The 22,459-nt window shown below is 38.0% G+C and overlaps 1 protein-coding gene across 7 annotated transcripts; it reads right to left on the bottom strand.

Moving 5' to 3' along the window:
• Positions 1-2,181: 2,181 nt before the first annotated feature.
• LOC149812597 (phosphatidylinositol/phosphatidylcholine transfer protein SFH13-like) lies at positions 2,182-13,245 on the bottom strand. Of its 7 annotated transcripts, none has more exons than XR_016428248.1 (17): positions 13,097-13,245; positions 12,598-12,725; positions 12,325-12,435; positions 10,614-10,911; positions 10,078-10,177; positions 7,748-8,014; positions 5,728-5,805; positions 5,543-5,644; positions 5,413-5,462; positions 5,225-5,324; positions 5,001-5,096; positions 4,811-4,921; positions 4,206-4,347; positions 3,300-3,658; positions 2,970-3,139; positions 2,784-2,858; positions 2,182-2,299 (listed from the first exon to the last, which is right to left on the bottom strand). XR_016428248.1 is itself a non-coding variant. In XM_089991442.1 (16 exons), exons 3-16 carry the CDS (start codon positions 12,329-12,331, stop codon positions 2,452-2,454), a joined length of 1,803 nt encoding a protein of 600 aa, XP_089847568.1. In that variant the 5' UTR covers positions 12,332-12,435; positions 12,598-12,725; positions 13,097-13,245; the 3' UTR covers positions 2,182-2,451. The 7 variants fall into 7 exon arrangements, 4 of the variants coding, with proteins under 4 accessions (XP_089847568.1, XP_089847567.1, XP_089847565.1 ...); XR_016428247.1 differs by lacking the exon at positions 2,182-2,299 and adding an exon at positions 2,408-2,469; XR_016428249.1 differs by lacking the exon at positions 2,182-2,299 and adding an exon at positions 2,419-2,464.
• Positions 13,246-22,459: the final 9,214 nt, after the last annotated feature.

The raw sequence follows: 22,459 nt of genomic DNA, 5'->3' as shown, positions 1-22,459 counted from the left end.
AAAGACACTTTGAAGGACTGCATTGGGGTGATACGTAAGAAGGCGCCCCCCACTTGAAGACTAGTTTGAACTATTGAAAAACCGCAAGTTAGTGCTTAAGAGAGTTAATATCCCTGCAACACGCATTGGTGGTCATCTTTCTCTAAAAGAACCCTGAAGGGCTTAGATTTGCCCTTGTTGGGGTTGAAAGGCACCTCAGCCATGAGCATGAAGACGACAAGTTTATCGTGCAGGCGAAGATGACACGTTTGTATTTGAGACTGCATTGAGGTCTCGCATGCAAAGAATGCTCAATGTTGATAAAACAGAATACCACTGTCTAAGTGATCAAAGATGCGTTAATGGTATGAGACCTAACGTGTTAAAGGTTGCAATGATGGTGGATGTAAACCAGAACAAGTTAAGTAGGCTGAAGAAAAAAAGTAAACAAAAAATAAGTACAAGGAGAAACTGACATATCAGTGAAGACTGTGTTTTTACCTGCATCAGCATTGTCGAGGACGACAATGGTTTTGGGTGGGAGAGAATGTCTCGGGTCGATCTTTCAAAATGTGGCATATGCAGTGTGGAGCTCTACTGGGTGAAAAATGCATCAAGTGTAGGAATGCGCGGTATGCGTTCACTTGATCAATGGCGTGCAGTGGTAACATGACATGCGATAGGCATCAGTATCATCATTAGTGCATCATTGTATAGCAGCATAGACGTAGAACGTAATTCGGTTAAGCAGTGTCAATGGATCAGAGGATGTTGTCTTTGAAGATTTGGTTAAGAACCTCTCAGCTTGCAAGAGTTTCTCACACGTAGCGATTGGACACATGGGGCTGTGTGTAGGTTAGGGCTAATTCTTCCAAGAATCACCTTAGGTGGTTCCAACCGAGTATGGTGACTCAGAGTTAGGCGAGTGAATGACTAAGCACCGACGAATGAATCTGGGTGGTGCTTTTCACTATAGTGTTCAATCATCAACTGATCTTCGGACTGGAGGCCACACGATCTTGTTCCTTTAATGACGAGGTTTTGTTATGTCATGCGCATGAAGCTGCAATACGCTTCATGGTACGCAAGACTAAGGCAAAGTTTATGTCTCTTTCGAAAGTGATAGCTGGTATGAGACAACTATGCACTAAGCGATATGAACTACATGAAATGCGCTTGATCAGCTTTTACTAGGCAGTTGCACACGCGATGGTGCGCAGGGCCAATGAAAATGATTCAGCACATGAAAACATGTTGGTACATGAATTCTGGCTGTTAGGCTTGCCAGCTTGGACAGCTTGACGCATCGCGGGTTTGCGAAGCATTCTATGCCCGTGAGAGAGCGATAGAAAAGCTTACGACGGTAAGGAAAGATCATCGCGCAGCACTGACTTATTAGACAAAGTAAGCCGTGACATTATCAGTCATTATGAAAAAAGAAAAAACCATGAATTACATGACACCTCGGCGTGCAACAGAATCACCTCTCAGCCTGTAACAGGATGTCCGAACTATAACAATCATTATGAATAAAGAAAAAACCATGAATTACACATCACCTCGGAGTGTAACGGAATGCTCATGTCCAAACCATAACGGTAGGTAACAAAAAAAGAAAGAAAGAAATAAAACAATGAATTTCATTGGTTTTCGGTTAGCATACAAATGTTGAGTACGTCGTATGCCTCTGCATCAACATATGTTGATGAAAAGGCGTCCACCCGTAAAAATAAACTGCAACTTTATGGTCGTCTTAGAGTTGGTCATTGCTCTAAAATTCCTTTGCAATTTTTGGAAGCTGGGGTGTCACCGAAAAAAGAGCCCCTTCTCCCAGAATCTATCTACCTTGAAGACCTGTTGCCTTGGGGAAGATTCTAGATTCTGGAGGCGTGGTGATGTCAATCGCCACCTCGATTAGTGATTGGAAGGTCTGGCTCAAAGATTTACAGGAGGTCGGAAGCCACAGCACACCAGTTTCGTCAATATTAACAGGTGCCTCCCCTCTCCAATTTTTGAATTCTCGCCCCACTCCTTGCGTATGCTCACTCATGTTGATATCTATGAAAAGAGGAAGTCTTTTGAGGTAGTCGGACAGACCCCATGGCTGGGACCCTGTTCGGGACCTTACCATTTTTGCTCTGTACATATTTTTACGACCAATGAAAAGGAGCCTAACCCCCAAAGAGAGAGAGAGAGAGATGTAAAACTTTCCTTTAATGTCTCAATTGACAAAGACCAAATGTACAGAGAGCTGTTCTTTGTGTGTCTACGTATATTTAAAAGTCAAAACGATTGGCATCTTCGAGAGTCCATATTCGCTCTGAAAAAAAAATCGCATATGAGCCGAAAATCTAATGGTATGTGAATGTCCAAATAACTACATTCTTTGGAGAGCTGTCAACGAGAAAAACAGTTCAATCTATATGATGCCATTTCAAGGGTGTCAGCGTATTCGTCTTTGTAAGTCCTCTCCTAACAAAATGCCCTTTTCTGCCACAAACAAGTCACCCGTTAGCCTTCAAAAATGGGTATGAGCGCATAACCACACTCTGTACGCTTTATGGACATGCGTTGGGACGTGGTATGCATGCTAACAAGAATGATTTTTTTGTTTTTACCAACGGGCGCTCCGCTTGTCTGGCAGGAGCAGTTAGTGCACGTCACCTTGTGTTGGGACGTTGCAAGGTCGAATCCCAATGGTATATGGTTATATAACTGGTAGGGGCCTGCCTAACCCCAGCTTTCTTTGTTGAAAAAAGAGTGATTTTTTTGAATCATCAATGCACACGACCAGACTTGCTTACTTGTGTCTTAAAATCGTGGATGGTCTCAATGGACTCGGATAGCTCTAATTGCTTCAGTACCGTTGCCTGTAATGCCTGCATGTTTTCGAAACAATAAGATCAGATTCAAGAATACTCCGAATGCGATAGATATATATGTATGAAGACCAGAGCCCATATTCAGAATCAGATGATGCGCATGCAAACCGGACTAGTAGGATCTGTGTAAATAAAGAATGATTTTCAGGTCCTTCCGTAAAGGAAATGCAGATAGTGCCACAATTACGTTTTTTCCTTTTCTTCCTCCTTTCAAGCAACTACAGCAGCTTCGATCCTTTAAATTGCGTTTTTGAATTAAGAATGCTCTACTATTTTTGCTGAAGGAAGAAAAAAGTTGCTAAATTTTCTATCAATAATGAAGAGCCCGTTAGGCTAAACCTAAAATACATAATTCTTATTTCAGTAATTTTTGAAATCTGGCCCATTAATTTCCAAGACGTTCCACTACCATGAAAATAATATGATGAATGGACTTACCTTCTTTGTCTTCTCCAGGTCACATTCCATGGATTTGATCCGATCAAGTGAATCCAGGAGCAGATTCTCCTTGTCTTGGGGAATCAACGATGGCCTTGCGCTTAGTTCACTGACCATCATCTCCAGTCTCTGGAGACGCTCTAAACATGGGCGAGCACGTTCTTCCATGATGTCATGATGTTCACACAGAGACTCATGTTCAAGTGCGTTTGAGAATTGGATGGTTTCTTGCTGTTTCTGCCCACTAAAAATGGCACGGAATAGTGCACACACTTCAATAAGGACTTTGATAATCACTCTCACCATACACAAGAAATAATTCTCTGATCTATTATTCACAGCACTGACATCTTTAGTACCTGAAAACCAACAAATACCTACACGTAAGCCTCGACATAACCCCAAACACTCATGACCACGAACATCAAAAGCAAGAACTTGTAAAGCCGCCAATATGGAACTGAAAGCTCAAACCAATAGATACAAAGATATATCCATGCATACGTGCTCAAGACAAATGGTAGAATACTTTCCAGGCATATAGAATGTATTCCCATGATATATGCCCATAAATATAGAACAAAACATGGAGAAAAAATAATTTCAACTTGGTAGAATACTTTCCAGGAAATAGGGAAAAAGAATGAATTACCGAACACCAACAAAAACCAAAGTCACCCACAAAATAGAGAACGAGAGAAAAGTCGCATAAGACAATGCCTAGGTGACCATAATTTGGTATGAATCATGATAAAAATGGCACAGTCAGCATGTCCATCATTTCGAGAAGAATAACACTCTGAAGTGCGATCCTATAAAATCTCAAAAACCAGACAGCCTAACTACAGTTTATCTAGTGGGAATCTTATGCCTGAAAAAATAGTCAAGGCCTGCATATTATTATACCATCAGTACGAGGGGAATCTTTGTCTTTACTACTCGATGGCTTTCTTGCAAAATTTACTCTTTGCCCACAGTCTACAGACTTGTCCACTACAGCAAAATGGTCATCACAACTGTGATAGGCAGCTGAGTCAGTTGTTCGGACCTGCAATAACAGAGAAAAGAAAAGAGCCTCTGTAACAACAACAACTTGCAGGAGCAGCTGCTAACCAATTACTACTACAAGTAGGAAAAGGAAAAACATATTTTCAAGGAATAGCTTCATATTCTTGACAAAGATTTAGACCATTGAACAGTGATCACATTCTGCAGATGGTATAACATCTTCCCAGAATTTTGAATGACAAGAAAGAAACGCATAAAGAGCCTAGGCTGATTCTTGTGGCATGAGTGATCATCAAAGAGAAAATTTCAGGAAAAAACAGTTTTTTTTAATGAAATTTGTATCGCATGATAAAATCATGCTCAACAAATGGAGTATACCATGCAAAGATCATCAACAAAAAACCCAGGTTATGAATCTCCTGTATGCAGATGGCAGCAAGAAATCTTCAGGAATTCCTGTTAACATAACTCTAGCAAACCAAATAAGTTAAAAAAAAACTCACTTCTTCATGAACTGGATCCAGTGGAATGAATGAACCACGCAAACCAATTGGAGAACCAATATCTTCAACATCTGATCCAGACTCAGCTGTAGAAGTATCACTACTTCTTCCCTGTTTCTCATTGAAATAAAAAGCACATAAACCAAGGTGCAAAAGAACTTGCCAAAGATTCAAATGTTTGAAATTTTACCTTTAAATATGGTGGCCTAGAATTTGGTTTTGTTTTCTGCCATGCATCTGAAACTCTACTGACTTGTTTGACTTTGGCTTCCCCACTATGTACAAGCTAAACAAGCAAAAGAAGTGAACTTTGAAATTTTCAGCAACAAGCTTTCAATAATCCTTAGTCTATATTTCACAGTATATTTCACAGGAAGAAATAGTTGAAGCCAATGTAAGATCCACAAACAACACCTTCATAATTTCAGGATCATTCCATGGCCCTTTGCCAGATTTAAGACAACCTCCTTCAGTAGAACATGTGCAAGATCCACCAAAGAACTCTGGAAGCTGGCTGGAGATAGTAAAAAGAAAGGAAATTAGCATTTCAACCATCCATCTTCCACACTCAACAAGAAGAAAACAGATAGAAATGAACATACCATGAGTCAATGTTTTCAAGTAGTTTAGTATGGTATTTTGGACCCAATACCTGCAATTAACAAGTGTAATTAGAACTTGGCAGCTCAGACACAATGTCAAAATGGTTTAAGAGCCATATGTCATCGATACATTTATCTTTGCAGCAGTCATTGGGTCCAGAAAACCCTTAACAGTGTTCCAAAGCAGCTTGAAACCAGGTCCTGCATTTATGATGAACATTTGATGCAAAGTCTGCACAAAAGAATAAATATAAGAATGTCACAGAGCTTTTGTGATGTGACGACCTCAACAATTCCAGGTGATGGGATAAATACCTCTGGATAATAATCACTATCAATTTGTTGAATGTGTGTCAACAGATCTCTTGCATTCTTACTAAAATTCTTCCAACCCTGTTCATCTCTTATAAGATCAGTATAAAAGATGACAGAAATGACAAATTCAATCAATTGATTTGTTTTCATAAAACTTACCTAGAGGAAAAATAAACAACAATGAACATCGGCAAATATTAAAATAAACTATACTAATAAAATGCCTCGGCCACAAGACAATGAAAGAAAATCATCAAATAACTTTTAAACAATTTTTCCCGAAAAGTTATGCAAGAAGCATCCTGTAAACATTGCAAAGGGAGAGAAAAAAGAAGCATCAGATCAGAAAAGGAGAGCACATTCCAAGACCATGGCACTAGCAGTGACTAGCACTTGCAATATTAACACTCTAGATATGCAATTGGACCCATAGCTAGAAATACGTGGAACAAAAAAAAAATAAATGCTTCATGATTTACAAGGTTTTGCATTAAAAAAGACAGCTGAATAAAATGACGTAAATGAATTATAAAAGATCAGCAAACAATATAGACCAGTCTAATTTGGACTAATTTTATAAAATGGGGTAAAAAAATGGACATATATACAAGACTTTTCCTTGAAAAACAAGTCAGTGTATAGAAACCATGGGATTCAAATTCAAGAATCAGTGGGATCCAATCCCGAGATCCAATAAATTTGGATCCACAATTGGGTCTTTGTGAAGAAAAAAAACTTATAAATGTACCTTTTCTGTTCTAAAGGTTTCTCTCAAAAGAACAGCAAAACACCATTTTTTTCATTTTCAAAGTTTTATTAAAAGGACGTGTTTTAAACAGAGTTTTGCTCCCTATGGTTGGACTCACAAGTCATTATAAATTCAGAACACTGGAGAAGTAGATTTTTCAGAGTGATAAGCTGAAGTAATGACATCAAAGGTTCAATAGGTACATGCATGCTGGTCCTCATGTCATAACCGTTGGACAACACATACAAAGTAAGCTATATGATCATTTGGTAGAAGTGCCATATAAGAACTAGTATTACTCTATAGTAAGTAAAATTTCCCTCTTTTCATCAAGATGGACTGCACATATCCGAGGCTAAAAATCTGGAATTGATCACTTCCACAAAAAAACTAATATTTTCGCTTGCTGCTCAGTACATCAGGCTAAAACTTCATCATAGAGATGAACATCCAGATGCAAAATGCAACTGGGGGAAAATTTTTTAGGATAACTTGGTGGTTTGTTTGGTGAGAGAGGAGTGAGAGATACTTCCAGAACAAGGCATCCTCCATAGAAGGCCTTCTTGCCTGGATTGGCCATCCTTTTCCATAGCTTTTTGCTAGCTCGATGGTAGGCTCAGAACAAAACCTGGCCAAATTCTTCCTAATCACGGTAGGTGCCTAAACAAGGATCGTTCTGCTTTCCTGTAATTGTTGATGCTATTTTTGTTGCTTTGGGATGACTTCTTGTGACAATCATATTCCTCTTGTGCCAAGTCAGAGACACACAAAATAAGGCCTCCTCCATTGACAATCATATTCCTCTTGTGCCAAGTCTGGATGACACTAGGTAGTTGCCTATCCATTTCCATAGATGTTTGCTAGCTCATAAGTAGGCTCAGAGCAAAACCTGGCCAAATTCATCCTTATCCTGGTAAGGGGTTAAACAAGGATTCTTCTGACTTCCTTTGTAACTGTTGTTGCAAGTTTTGTTGCTTTGAGATTTACTGTGGCTTGCTTTCAGAACAAAATGAAGGAAAGATCAAATATGCTTGAAGGAATGTTTTTCTTTTAAAATTAGCACTTATTTTTATTTAATTTATAATGCAAAAATTTGCCATCACCTGTAGGGAAGTTTCTAACTGTGTAAACATTGATCTAGAGCTAAAGCATTCATGCACCATGGATATTGCAAGAGAAACTTGGCACCAGGACTATCTAAAACAAAAGCAATACTTTTCATGTAGCACAATCAAGACACATGAGGACACTGAAATCAACTTAGCAACATACCACACCATGTACATCCAATATTGTAGTTGTCGAACCAATATGTCTTTTAGCTGCAATAGAACATGCTGGAAACTTCTCATTCAAAGCTTTTTCAAACTCTTGCACATGATACTTTATGTAGCGATCCAGGGTAGTGATGTGCATAAGCCTATTTGGTTCTACTTTTCCCAGCTTTTCGATGTAAACTGGTCTGCCTTCTTTATCAACACCATGATAACCCTGTGGGTAATACTTGAGGACTTCTTCTAGCTCTTCAAAATTGAAGTTCTACATACAGTTCAACCCACTATTATGTAAGAAAAAATTGAAATAATATCAGCAACAAAATCATTTACATTATTGATTATTCCCTTAAAAAGGAAAAGGCATCACATTTGTCCCAAAAGTGCATCTACTGCATAAAAGGAACTGTGTGTAGGGCAGCACATAAAAGCAACCAAAACAGAGAATCTCAGTAGAAACAACATCCAAGGACTTTGCATTCCAATAGACCAATGCTCAATTTTTACCCTATGCCAGTGAGATGACATGTATGATCAAACGTAAGATAGATGCTAAAAATGAAATTAGTAGAATTTATGGCTTCAAGTTATGTTTGACAATTACAACAGAACTAGCCAGTTAGGATCAGTTCTGAGTACATGCAAGCTCTGCATGAAGGAAAAACTAATGACGCCGAAGAAATTCAGAGACAGAATCATACATATGTTCTTTTCAGCAAAAGGATAGACAATCCTAAGTAATTTGACGGGAATTTATCTGGTACAGTATATCAATTCTAATCACCATAAACAGTTTCTAAAAGATTTCCTTACTGTTACGTTGATTGTGTACTCAAAATTCAACTTTTAGAACCTATATGGAGAACTGTAACTCCAGAAAGACAATATATTACAGCGAACAAAATGCTCTTTGAAAGATTGTCATTGCAAAATAATCATGTGTCATTGAATAATAGAAAGAATATTTGTGTCATTAAGTCATGCATTTATATGGAAGGCCAGAAAATTTAAAGATATGCTTCAAACATGACTTGAGATTGATATCAAGAGGCACTAGTTTACTACACAATGAGTAGCATGTTTTGTAGTATTCTTGCATCACTTGTCTTCATCTCAAGACAACTGCAATACACAATATATTGTGTAGTATTCTTGCATCTCTTGCCTTCATCTCAAGACAACTGCAATACACAATATATTATGTAGTATTCCTGCATCTCCTGCCTTCATCTCAAGACAACTGCGATACACAATCTAATTACTAGGATGAGTTTGTCAAAAATCAGTTTGTTCTTTCCATAGAAATGACGAAATACAAACAATACATGATCTAGGTTTATACGTGTATGATGCATAAGCACGTATAGAGTTATAGATAAACAAATCAATGCAAATACAGATATCCCCAACAGCAAACATGACCATGTGCAGATCTTACACACTGCAAAGGAAATTTAACCCTTAAAAAACATCACTACTGAAAATTAGAGGTCCTTGAATTATTTCCTAAATGAAAGATGTTTTTTCCTTTAAATGTGCATAGATGAGTAGAAAATTTTCCATACTATGGGTGGAAAATATCTAAAAATAAAATTATGCAATTCCTAGAGAAGCTCCTACTTAATGACAATTCAATTCTTTCTAGGGAATGATGCTGAAAAATCTTCACTTGGTTTGAGGAAACAGAACAATGCAGTATCTAGAATCGGGTTGGATCACACCTCAAATGACAAAAATTGCCGAGTGACAAGTTCAAAACAGCAACTAAACAATTGTCAATACCTTGTGAGAAATTCAACTTTTATTTTATTCATCATGTTCTTATTGGCAAAATAAATAAATCAAAAATTAAAACGTGACTAAAAGAAAAGAAACTAAAAATTAAATGAACATAACAAAATGATTTTCTTCCCAAGATTTGCAAAATAAAATGCAGAAAACATGATAAAATCGTGATATTTTTATTTAAATAAAATTATTCAATATTTTGTATGTTTAAAATGGGAGGCAGAATATCGCGATCTTCTTGAAAATATTGTAATTTTGTAGGAATACTATGAAACAAAATGAATATTTCACGTTTTTTTTTTATTTTAATGGATGTTTATTGTAACTATAATCCAATTTAGCTGAACATCTTCCAAATTTACCTGTCAAGTAGTATGGAACTAATTAACCATCCTAACTGGCGTCACGTATATAAAATTAGAGTGCGTTATGTGTAATAAGTTTGACAAAATAATTGTTTGGTAGCCAAAATATAATCCAGCCTTGGTGAGATAATAACAAAAGCCTTGCTTAAAAAAAAACAAAATCACGGTTCCTCACCTCAATGATAGTGTCAGTTCCAAAATCTTTTCTCCACTGGAGCATATCCGCCCACAGTTGCATTGCTTTTTCGGTGTCAAATTTCCTGGCTTTTAGAAATCTGTGCATATTTCAAGATACAGTGGACAATAAAAGGTTAATGCCATGCCATCTTTAGAAATAAAGAAAAACAAACAAAAAGGTACTGGGAATATCAAATCGTGAATCAGAAAATGCAAGCCACTATCTGAAGGAAATGACAGTTCGAGAGAGAACAGTGATGTATTATCAGAGTGGTTCAACATTGAAGCTGATCTCAAGCTTACAATGCCCAAAAATGTTTCTCTCGCTACGATATGAACCACACAAATAAAATCCACAGCTCCAAACACTCTAAGAATGTGATACCCTAATTGCTTGTACACGTATCTAGTACTTAATAAAAAAGCGTTGGTCTGGAATAATTTTTGTCTTTAATTAAAAGTGGAAAAGGTTTTTCGGTTAAAAAAATGTAACCGAGGATCCCAGCAATTCCCCATTAAATAGAAGCAACTAACCTGAGCAAGGTGTGGTAATCATCATGCCCAGGAGGCAGCAGATCGGTGGCAAGAAGTGCTTGACGGAATGCGTAAACAGCCTTCTCCTCCTCTGCGTCTCGAACATCCTCGATTGAGATTGATGGCACCCCCCCAACTTTCCTTTTTCCCCTTTTCTTTAAGGAATGCGTAAGCTTGTTAGAGGCATTTATGGCCTTCTTCTTTAGTGCCCCGATTTTCGTTCTCCTCCTCTCATCTTCAGAAATATCAACATCAGATCGTCTTTCCCTTCTATCGTCTTGAGGGAATCCATCCAGGCCTAAAGATGATAAGACAGATTAAGACTCGTTGGAAAAATACTTTCTTCATTAAATGCCGAAAAAGAAAAACAGAAATGCATCCTTTGTGGCTCCAAGCCAAGCGGGGCCAATTCCGAGCATTAGAAGTCAACTAAAACTGCAATTAATGTGATAATTGTCAGACGGATGGTAGATCTGTTTAGGCCTGTTCGCAAGCACCCCCACCCCTGCAGTTTCCAAATGGCTTATCTTTTTATATTGCTGATTATTTCTACACTACTTCAATCTTCCTCCGGACATAAGAACAGTGCATTAACCATTTCTCTATGCCAGATCCATAACAGACAGCTCGAGAGAATATAATAAGATAGACAACCATTAATAATCTCGACTGCGCTTGCAAATTGACCACATAATAGTTCCATCCGTACTTCAAAAGAAGGTGGCGCCATCAAATCGGTCATTAATTAGAAGTGCCAAAACATTTCCAGCATAAATCCCTAACGGACTCCGATTTCACGTTGCTTTATTTCTTCCTCCGTTGCATCGCGTCTTCTAACGCACACGCTACACGATGCTCTTTGAGTGCGGATCAGGTCAGGGGTACGTACTCCCTCAGGGATCCCTTGGGTACCGTTTATCCATGGCAATGAACGGCATCAAGCAACCATGGCTGGATAGCTTATATCGCTGATGGTACCCACAAAATTTTAAGAGCCATTGATGCTTGCAAAGAAGGGGATCTATGAACAGCATCAAAGGGACCCCTTAACCTAATCTGCACACTTTTTCTTTGCGGTGAACCGATCGTTTTTGTTTCCTGAAGTGACATCTACAAATTTTTGCTACTCGAATAAAAACCATTAACAACCATAACACATACAGAATCAGAATAAGAAATAAACTTTTATTTTGACTTCCCCTATACTCAACTCCGTTAAACATAAAATATCAAGAAGAATCTGTTTCTAGTCGGTTCTCCTATTTTTATTGCTTCATATAACATATTATAACGCAGCTTTATACAGACAAATAAGCATTTAGAACTTCAGATCTGTACCCGAAAAAACCGTAAAACGTACAATACCAATTTCTTTTTGTTTATTAAAAAAAGAAATGATGACTTATTTCGTGACCATAACGACGCAAAGGAATTTTTAAATGAATGCTAAATATATATCTTATCTTCCCACCGATTTAATTTACTATACGTAAAGACCAAAACTGATGTATTCTGAAAATAAGTAAGCAAAATATTTAGCTACCGTCAACCAAATGAGAGGAAAGGGAGAAGAATGAAAACCACTTCAAAGGCTTGTGAGAAAACGATTATTCAGGCAAACAACAAAATTAGGGATGAGAAAAAACAAGGTAAGCAAAGAATCAAATGAAAACATAAGTGAGAATAAAAGATAACTAATATCACAACTTACTCGACATAGTTCCTTCCGATTCAACAGGAATCCCTCTCTACTCTCCTGGAAAAGCCGGGCTAGAACATGCGCCAAGCTCGCCAAGAAGCACGCTATTGCAACTTCTCTTCCCTATAAAGATGAAATGAAATATTATATACGAACAGAACAGCATGTACATTTTCTTTCCCCAAAAAACAGAGTAACTATCACGTCGAAACGGTGTTTCAAAGAATCTTAAGCAGAAATTTTGAACAAAATCTTGAGAGAAAAGAGTTCAAGAACGAAAATGACCTACTGACAGAGAGTTCTCGCTGTAAGCAATCGAATTCCGGAAAAGAAACCTGCAGAATCACTCAAAATCAACATCTGCATCGGGTACAATCGTAAAAGCAAAGAAATCCACCAGTTTTCGCCATGATCTGCAAAGACTACGAAAAAAATCAATACATTCTCCACACGCGAAGATTCAGGTCCGCCCGGAACTCGTTGAACCATCATTAAATCCTTGAACTTCGAATAATAGGGCCAAAATCCCTCAAAAATCGAGCAAACATCGTGATTTTCAACACATCCAAAGGCGTTTTTCAGATCTAACGACGAAAACCGCGAAAAAAAGAAAACGAAGATCCATTCCAACAACCAACAGCACCCACAAACAATCCAGAAACAGCCGGAAACTCGAGCTTTCCGGCCCAAAACTACCAAATCCACCGATCAAACCGCCAAAAATCCTACTAGCATTACGAGAAACATCGAATAGGCCGCATCAGAAAGTGAAAAACGAGCTCACCTCGCACGAAATCTCGACCGAAGAGCTCGTCGATCGAAGGGAAACGGCACTCCGATCGGATCCGTTCCCCTCTCTCGCTCTCTCTCTAAGAAATGCAATGCAAATCGAATGTTCGGAGGGTTTCCTTATGCGCTCTCGCTGCTTCAAATATGTACGCGCACCGTCGATCCCCACAAGCGCTTTTAATTTCCGTAACATTTTTGTTTTTTTACGATTTTCCCAATTTATTAAAATTTACCTATTTGTTTTTGTTTTTTCAAGTTACTCGTGTCAATAAATCTGGGGGGCTACGAGAAATCGGCAAAGAGCCGATCTTTTGCTTTTCTACCGATTTACCGCCGTGGGCGTCCTCCCGCGGTAATTCGGGTAACGAGAAACCGGTACGCGGGGAATTACTGTGTCAGGGCAGGCTTTACGCTTTTATGCTGTGGTGCGTGAGATCTTTTGATTAAATGCGAATTCACGGGACCCGAGGGATCCATCCCTCTTAGGTCTTCATCTCCATCGAGTTTAGATGGGGATCATTGTCCCTTGAGGTATGGTTGATGGCTCATTGCGATTAACGAAGTTGGGTAATGACAAACGAGTTTAGAATGGGTGAAAAATCAACGGATCGGGTCAAGAGTTCCCAGCCCCATGAACCGAAGTTTCGGGTTTGATTTATTAATTTATTTTCCAATATTAAAAAAAAAAACAAAGAGAGAAAGAAAATGTGGCCCACTTAGGGTATGTAGTGTAGGACACTGCCCCCTTCCTGGTGTCGGTGGCGCAGAATTCGGCCAAGTGACGGGACATTGAAGGATGCGGAAGTCCCCACCGGTACTACAAGCACGAGGGCTGTTGCTCACTGCAGCCCCCCCTCTACAATCCGCCTATGTGGGCCCCACCCCCGATGCCGTGACACTAGCGAGATGGGAATAAAAAACGTTGGGCCCTCCTCTTGTGGGGCCCTTCCCTTGGTACTTGACAGAATCACTTATGTAAATTTGAGGTCCAATTTACGATAACAAGACTAAGTTATGCTTACCCATACCAAACAAAGATTAAAAAACAAGAAAATAATAAAAATTATCAATTAAAATTACAGAAAATTCAATATATATATATATATATATATATATATATATATATATATATATATATAAGGATTCAATCATCCACCTCCTTATTATCAATTGCTATAATTACTACTTATAGGGTTAACGCTAATTCTAAATTGAATCTGAGATAAATCGATTACATAAAAATAAAAATCCAAATCTAAATAACAAAAACCTGAATCAAATTCTTGAACCCGAATATCATGCGGACCCCTTCTAGATAAGAAGCCCAAACGCTACTTCTCCTGTGCAAGTGGTGGAAGAAACTACCTTCTCGTTTCATTTTGAGGACAGCAAAACTGGAAATAATTTGAGTCACACAAGCAAACGCAAGGGACAAACGGACAAAGTTAATGGTCCGAGAAGACGACGCAGCGACGATGTAACGTAACGGGGAACATCCGCGAGGGCCGCTCAGCGATCCGGATCGCATGCGATCCTGATCGGTCGTCATCCAAAAGATTTGGATTTCACGAACTTGGGCTCAAACCAAACGGCGTACGTAGGTCTGGCAAAAGGCCGTATATGGTCAACGGAGTTCTGCCCTCGATCCACTACAATTCCTTGTCATTTATGAAGCGGCCATTTAAAGCCAACCATGAGGTGGGAATTGACAACTCCATGGGGCTCGCTTCCCCAAAAGGAAACATTCCACCAGAGGTTATTCTCGTCATTCTGAAAAAGTCAGCGGTTCGTTGCACCCCGCTGCCAAATAATCGCCGATTTAAACGGCAAACCAGAACGAAGCATACTCCAAAGTCCAAAGTTTTTTTTTATAATACGAGAAATTTACAAAAACCCCGCTTAACCTATCGGTTATTTACGAAAAGCGGTTCATTTGGCTTTTCATTACGTTTAAGAATTAAGGTCCGGTTTTTCTTAATTAATTTCATATGCCCATGTAAGAGGTATACTTTCTTTTAGATTTTTTCCGAAAAAGCTGGGGTTAGGCAGACCCCTACCAGTTATACAACTATACCATTGAGATTTGAGATTCGAACTTGCAACTTATCAATACAAGGTGACTTGCACTAACTGCTCTGGCCAGACAAGCGAAGCCCCGGTTGGTTTATTTTGGATTCTTTATTGATAACCATGTAATTGAGTTTAGATTGGCTATTTTGTTTGATTGAAATACGCAATTAGGGATGTCATGGTTCATATTTCGATGGGATATCCAACTAAATCATAATCCATCAAGTCTCTTTTGGTTTAAAAAAACCATTATTACTTTGCTTTCGACCATGTATCAAGTTATACTTTTGGATTTAAATCTATACTTGACTAAAACCCATGAGTTTCAACTAACTAAAAATATGATTAGGTGTAAATAAGGAGCCAATTTGATTAGCTACATCAGTTAATTAGATCAAGATATGGCTAGCAGCTTTTGTCCATGCTAATTCAAAATTCATGATGAATTTGAGTTGTCCACGTATGAGAAACTCATAGAATCTGTTGAACCTGCATGCCGTGCTTACAATATCTGTTCTTGCAGCATAAAACTCTGTGAGCTTACTTATTCTCCTTATCTCCAGTGAATCATCAGGCTTGCACCCTAAAAACGTGTTCAACTAAATGATTTTAACTTTTAAGTTCATACATGTTGTTAAGGATAATTAAAAAAGATAAACAGGCGGTTCATTGTAATAACAGTAATGCGGAACTCTTTTGTAAATACTTGACAAATAGCGCTGCTTTTCGTGATATATTCCGAATAAAACGTGGCACGTCAGAGAGAGATAGTGGGTCAGGTCCCTCTCGTCGGGGGATGCGACGGTGAGGCCATTTCGACGGCAGATAAAACAGTGAAACGCGCGAGATCTGGACCGTTCAGAGATGGCGGTGGACGGTTGTGGTTGTTCCACAAGTCTGCTGCCCGTGATCGTTTTGATGCTTACACAAACCCCCGTTTTGCGGAAACGTGTCAAGTGACTTTTTTTTTACGCCCAGCGTTTTGGACTGCGCGTCACCCGTTACCGTTGGGATTCTTTTCTTCACCTTTTGCCAACTGTAATGGAAATGACCGAAATGCCACGGATTTCTCTGGTTTTGGACCGAAATTGCGGCCTTGATCACCCTGACTTGGTTCAAGCCGGTCGTTCCCTAAAAGGGTGTTTGATCGCCCGTCGCGGGGGACGCCGTTGTCAGGATTTCTAATATAAGTACACCCCGAGGGAAAAAGAAAAGACGCCTTTTTTCTTCTGATTAGAGTTATTTTACAAAGACTTAACATTCATTGGAAAAAAGGACAGAACTCAGCAGAGCCAAAAGGGTTTACAATGAAATGAAAAATGAAAACTCATGAAACTATTTTATAGAAGTTCATTGATATCTTCTTTTTATAAAATCAAACTCGGCCTTACTTAAAGTTGTCAAAGAGTATGATTAATCACTGGATTTGAAATCATTGCTTATATTCTCGGTATAGGACACAGCGGACACATGAAACACCATCCGCCACATCCAAAAAACAACTTAAATACCGTTCCACTCATGTTACATATATGAGGGGAACAAAGTTAAAAAAAAAAATGAGACCCACCTCTATGGGAGCTCTCTCTCTCTCCAGCACATCGTTCAGATGGGAACGATGTTCCGGCCAAGCCTAGGGGCTGGCGCAAGTGAGGGCGGCAATGAGGCTTTGTTCCTCTCTCTTAGTGTCTCTCTCCCTTTCTTCTTCTTCTTATATTTTATTTTGATGTTGATATTGGGGGGTGGGGGTATTATCTTCAGGTTGATATTGCGTGCTTATTTGATGATTAGAGCTTTTTTTATTTTTTTTTAATTAAAATTTTTCTTTGATTTTCATTGATTATGTTTTTTTTCATTGATTAGGGGTTTAGATATTTAATTTATGATTTATTTTTCTTGTAGTTTAGGTTATTTTTATTTATTTACGATTTATTTTCTTGCATTTTAGGGTTTTGTGATTTATTTATAAAAAATATGAATATGAATATGAATATGAATTCTTATTTTTATTTTTTTGGTTTTTGGTTTGTATATAAATATATTGCATTTTGGTTTGTTTTATGAATATGAATTCTTGCATTTGGGTTTTTGGTATAACATATGAATATGATTTATTTTCTTGCATTTTTGGTTTTTGTTTTTTATATAAAATGAATATGAATATGCATTTTAAGTTTTTTGGTTGGTATATAAAAAATATGAATTTTTATTTTTTTCTTAAATTACTCATTTCTCAAAAAATATAATTTAAAATTAAGGATTTTTATAGTTATTTTGTTTAGGTTTTTCTTTGATTTGATTAGAGTTTTTATTTTTATTTTCTATGATTAGGGTTTTGAATCACATTTTTTTAATTGATACATTTTTTTTAAATTTTTTAATATTTGGATCCAATCCGAGATCCATATAAGAAGAAAAAATCCATGATTTTAGACATACATACCTTAGTAATTGGATCCATATCTGGGCCAAAAACCCAAAACATACTTGTTAAAACATGTAAATGGTAGGTGGATTGGGTCATACGATCCATTACAAATTAATTAATCCGACCCATTAACCATTATTGTTCAAGTTGTCCGCACATCGTCTTGGAACACAACATCCAGTACGGTCTAAACAAATGTTGGATTCGGAATAGAAGTTATGGAACGTTCTATTTTTTTTGTTTTTATATTCCATAATTTAATGGATAACCTATCAAACATACCCTAAAGGCGCTTAGCTCCTAGTCTCATGTGGTTGACCATTGTAGGGATGCAAATAGGTCAGGCTTGGTTTGAATCTAAGTATTACTTAATCCGATCTACTTACTTAAGGATGCCAATCAATTAGATTTTATCTGATATCAGACTGAATTTGATTACATTTGGTTGCATTTAGTAAGCCAAAACCATTTAGAATTATAATCCAGTTATAGTTTTGATTCGTTGCTACCGAACTGACAAATATCCGAATTTGATGGATATTCAAACCAGTTTACATGTAAAAAAAATAGATTTGGTACGAGCTTTTTACGATCCAAATCCAAATCTAAATTTGAATCCATTTATCCCACACATGCTTACTCGGATATGGTAATGGCTACATTTGATCTGAATCTAAATTCGAATCCGTTTAGCCCACATTTGATTAGTCGGAGATGGTATAAGTTACATCAGATCTGAATAAAGATTTGAATCTGTTTAGCCCAAATCTGATTAGTGAGATATGGTGTTGGCTACATCCTATAACCCACATACATGCTGCTTGTTCTTGATACCCTCAATTGTTATGACATGAGTAGGTCCCTACGTGTATTATTCAGTCCATTGCAATTTTCTGAGGACAAAATATGAGCTACACTCATAGGTTCTGAGCTGTCTAGTTGATATTCATAAGAGTGCTGATCAAATCTGAACCTATCGATGTGTGAACATATGGTTAAAATAGTAAGAATCGACCTTCAATCATATTGTTTATATAAAAAAATGTTTTTTTGAGTAATGAGAAAGTGATACATTGTAGGTCATTGATTTTTCAGTCCTCAAAAAATGAATGTATACAAAAAAAAAATCCAAAAAGCTGAGGTTTTTTACTAAATCAAACATATAAATAACATTTGGAAGATCAAATAATTTAATTGAAGTTTTTTTTTTTAAAAAATAAATAAAATAAAGATTTACCCTCGTGGATTTGGAATCAATCAGTGTAACCAATGTTGTCAGTGTCGGTATCGGACCTGAATAGTTTGGCCACCGATTCAGTCGATACCGATACTCAAGTGAATCGTTCTATATCGCCAATAAATAATAATAAAAATATTACATGTCACTCATAATGCGACACATGTTAAAACCATTAGAATAATATTAAGATATATATATTAAAAAACAACTGACTTGGAGGCCGATAACCATCGCTTTTTATCATGGGGGGACTGCCCTATGATTGAAACAACGAACTATGGAGAAAGATAGCAGTAGCAGTAGAATCTCCAGTGGTTCAGCATACCACCACGGTGTGCCCAACAGAGGGGTTGTGAAGGTGTTGAGTTGAAGACTCCGGATCAAACCCCGTTGGTGCATGGGTGCAGGGTGTGGGACGTTAGGCAGGTGATAGTGAGTCTTCACCTGTTTTTTTTTGCGCTTCTGTGAGGTACCTCATCATAAAAAAAAAACATATGAAAATACAGAGATCAATAACATAACATTCCACCACGACAAGATCTTAACCGTCTACCCTGAAAATTCCACGGCCCAGATCTCGCGGGTCCCACCTCACAATCTTACACGCCCTTTTTACTCTTTTTTGAATTAAACAGTAAATGAAAGTGTGGTGTTCTTGAATTAACAATAAATGAAGGGTGGTGACGCGTCACGTAACGTGGACATCTCGTGCTGCCACCTCTGACGCCACGCAACTCGCTTCGATCTCTGCCTCGTCCTTTTCTCTATCACGCTCTCCCCTTTGTCTCCATCTACAGCTGCACCAAAAAACACAGTGAATTAACTCCACCACCATTCACGAGTTGTAATTAGGGTTGGCACTTGACCGGCCCGGGTTCGGGGGACAAGCTCTCCACCCCGTCCCCCGAACCCGGTTCATTCTTCACCTCCATGCCCGGTTCATTCTTCGTTTCATATACTCCGTTCCTGCCTCAAATGAGGCGGGTTAAGATGGATCCTTGTGATCCCCCAGGTCCAATGTCATCTCTAGTTGTAATCCTCTCCACTTTATTACCTTTTGACACGATGAGTTAGGACTGAAAAACGAGACAAGCTGCTTATGGTTATGGTTATGGTTATGGCTATGTTCCAACCTGATTCATGAAGTGCATATAGAATAAGCTCCATACGCTGAATGTGAATGACGTGTTGGGCCCAGTTCAACACAGTCAGGCTCGTTAAGCAGTGATAAATATATTTTACATATGTTTTGTATTATTTGGTTTTGCATGAAATTGGTTTAGAGTTTAAATCCTATTACTTTCAACTTTTGAAACGTATTATTTTTATAGAAAAAGTCAGTTTGGCCTTCGGCCCATGAGTTTAGAGTGCAAAACAAATCCTATATATTACTCTCAGCTTTGAAACAATGGCTTTTTATGTAGACAAGGCAAAGCATGTGAGCTCGAGCTTGGCTTGACTCAACCGCAAAAATGAGCTAAGCTAGAATACCTCAACTTTGTTAGGCTGGCTTACCAACCCCTACACCAACGAGGTTCAAAGACCAACCTTTTTTCTTAAAGGCAAGCTGAAGTTGGGAAGACCTGTATCAGTTATACAACGATACCATTGGGATTTGAACTTGCAACATTCCACACACAAGGTGACTTGCACTAGCTGCTCCTACCAGACAAGCCGAGCCCTGGACAGTTGGAGAATATTTGGTAGTTGGAGTAAAAACTTCAAGTATAGTTGCACCAGACTTAGTGGCCACAAATAAAATTTGTGATAGATGGCAAGGGTGCAGGCGCAGCTGCTGCAGCTGACAGCCACCCATCTCAACATTTCTCGAGATAGAGACCATGCCCATCACTTGAAATGCCAAGATGGGTACATTATGCAGCGCCACTGCATATAATGTGAACACTTTGTTATAAAGTTCATTGTTTGCAACCAAAAGGGCCTCCTCTTGTCTGGCAGGAGCAGTTAGTGCACGTCACCTTGTGTTGAGACGTTGCAAGTTCGAATCCCAATGGTATAGTTGTATAACTGCTATGGTAGGGGTCTGCCTAACCCCAGATTTCACTGTAGAAAAAAAAGGTCATTGTTTGCAAGTACCAAAACAAAAATGAGAAAAAAAGACTGGTTGGAAGCAGTTGCAAGAAGAAGAGCACTCTGCATTAATGGTTGTGCATATCTTTCAAGTAGTGGAAACGGTTTGGCATATTCTATGAGCCATTAAGTGTTAGTGGTGGCGTGGCTAAGACCAGTACCTTCATTTATGCACATCAACTTGCGTGCTCAACACACTTAAAAGGTTTGGGCTCACTCCGTATTCCTTCTCTCCATCCCAAGTTCTTGTCTCCATTTCTTCTTGTCTTATCATGGACCTTATTCTCTCAGGTACATTGCCTCATTTATTCTTATGATGTTGCCCTGTCTATCTCAAAATTCAACTCATTCTCTGGTCCTCTTTTTATCAGCCAGCCCTGGAACTTAAGGAATATACTCATCTGTCTTACTGTTCCTATTGCTTATTGAAGATAACAACATAACCTTACCAGACAGCTCAATCTGTATTTCATTTCTGTTGACTAATACTTTTGTACCATATAATAAATGTGGGGTCTACTAATCTTGTAGAAACGGCCCTCCAATAAAGGAGCATGTAATTTCATCATATATCCAGCAAGATTTTCTTGGCAAAGGAAAATCTAACGATACATTTGGAAGTGAAAAAATAGTAGAAAAAGTGAAAGTAAGAAAAGAAAAAGTATTGGCGTTCTTCAAATAGAATCGGGATGTAAAAGCAAGAATACATACAGTAGATGTCATGGATGAAATGAGCGTTGGCACAGGTGCACGACATTCTCCTTAGCCTATCGATACCCACGATGAGCCCAAACCGTCAAGTCGATGGTGAGCAGGATCCTGAACCCAAATGAAATAAAGAGGAGACCATGGTTGCACTCATCAAGCAACCATGCCTTAATTTATAGTAGAAGGACAGTGGGGGGTTACATGCATAACATTCATGTATGGGAACTTTCACATGCAATATTGAATGTGAACTCTTCACATTTACGTAACCCTCTCTCCAATAACTTTTTACTAATACCTTCATTAGTGTTGTGTATCAAATCAGGTCAGTTAGGGTTAGACCCAATAAAAAATATCCAACATTCTTGACCCATTGACATGAAAAGACATAGAATCGAGGTTCTTTACCGGTATCTTGATCCAATTTTCATGTAAGCTCACATGCTATCCGGTATCACAAGAATGAACCATATGAGTCATGGAGATGAATACCTCTTTGTGAAATGACATATTTTTATGCACTACAATATAATTCATTTTCAGTGCTTTAGCACATTAAGATTATTTTTATGAATATGTTAGTCTCTAGCCAATTCTATTATCTTTTAATATTGTTATTATGTTATTCTCTCTACCAAAATAAGATATCCTTTATGCAGAATCAATAATTCACAAAGACATAGAAAATCAATTTAGCTTCACAAATGTGATTACATATAACCATAATGTATTTTCATACATAAGAAGAAATCAAACAGATCCATTCCCTTTACATATTGAGAATATAATCTCGGTACTAACCTTTTAGTAAGGGGATCCAC

The sequence above is a fragment of the Nuphar pumila genome, chromosome 16 (assembly GCF_984573655.1).
Source record: "Nuphar pumila chromosome 16, dmNupPumi1.hap1.1, whole genome shotgun sequence".
In the NCBI taxonomy this organism is placed as follows: Eukaryota; Viridiplantae; Streptophyta; class Magnoliopsida; order Nymphaeales; family Nymphaeaceae; genus Nuphar; species Nuphar pumila.
This window is presented reverse-complemented; position numbering and strand designations above follow the sequence as displayed.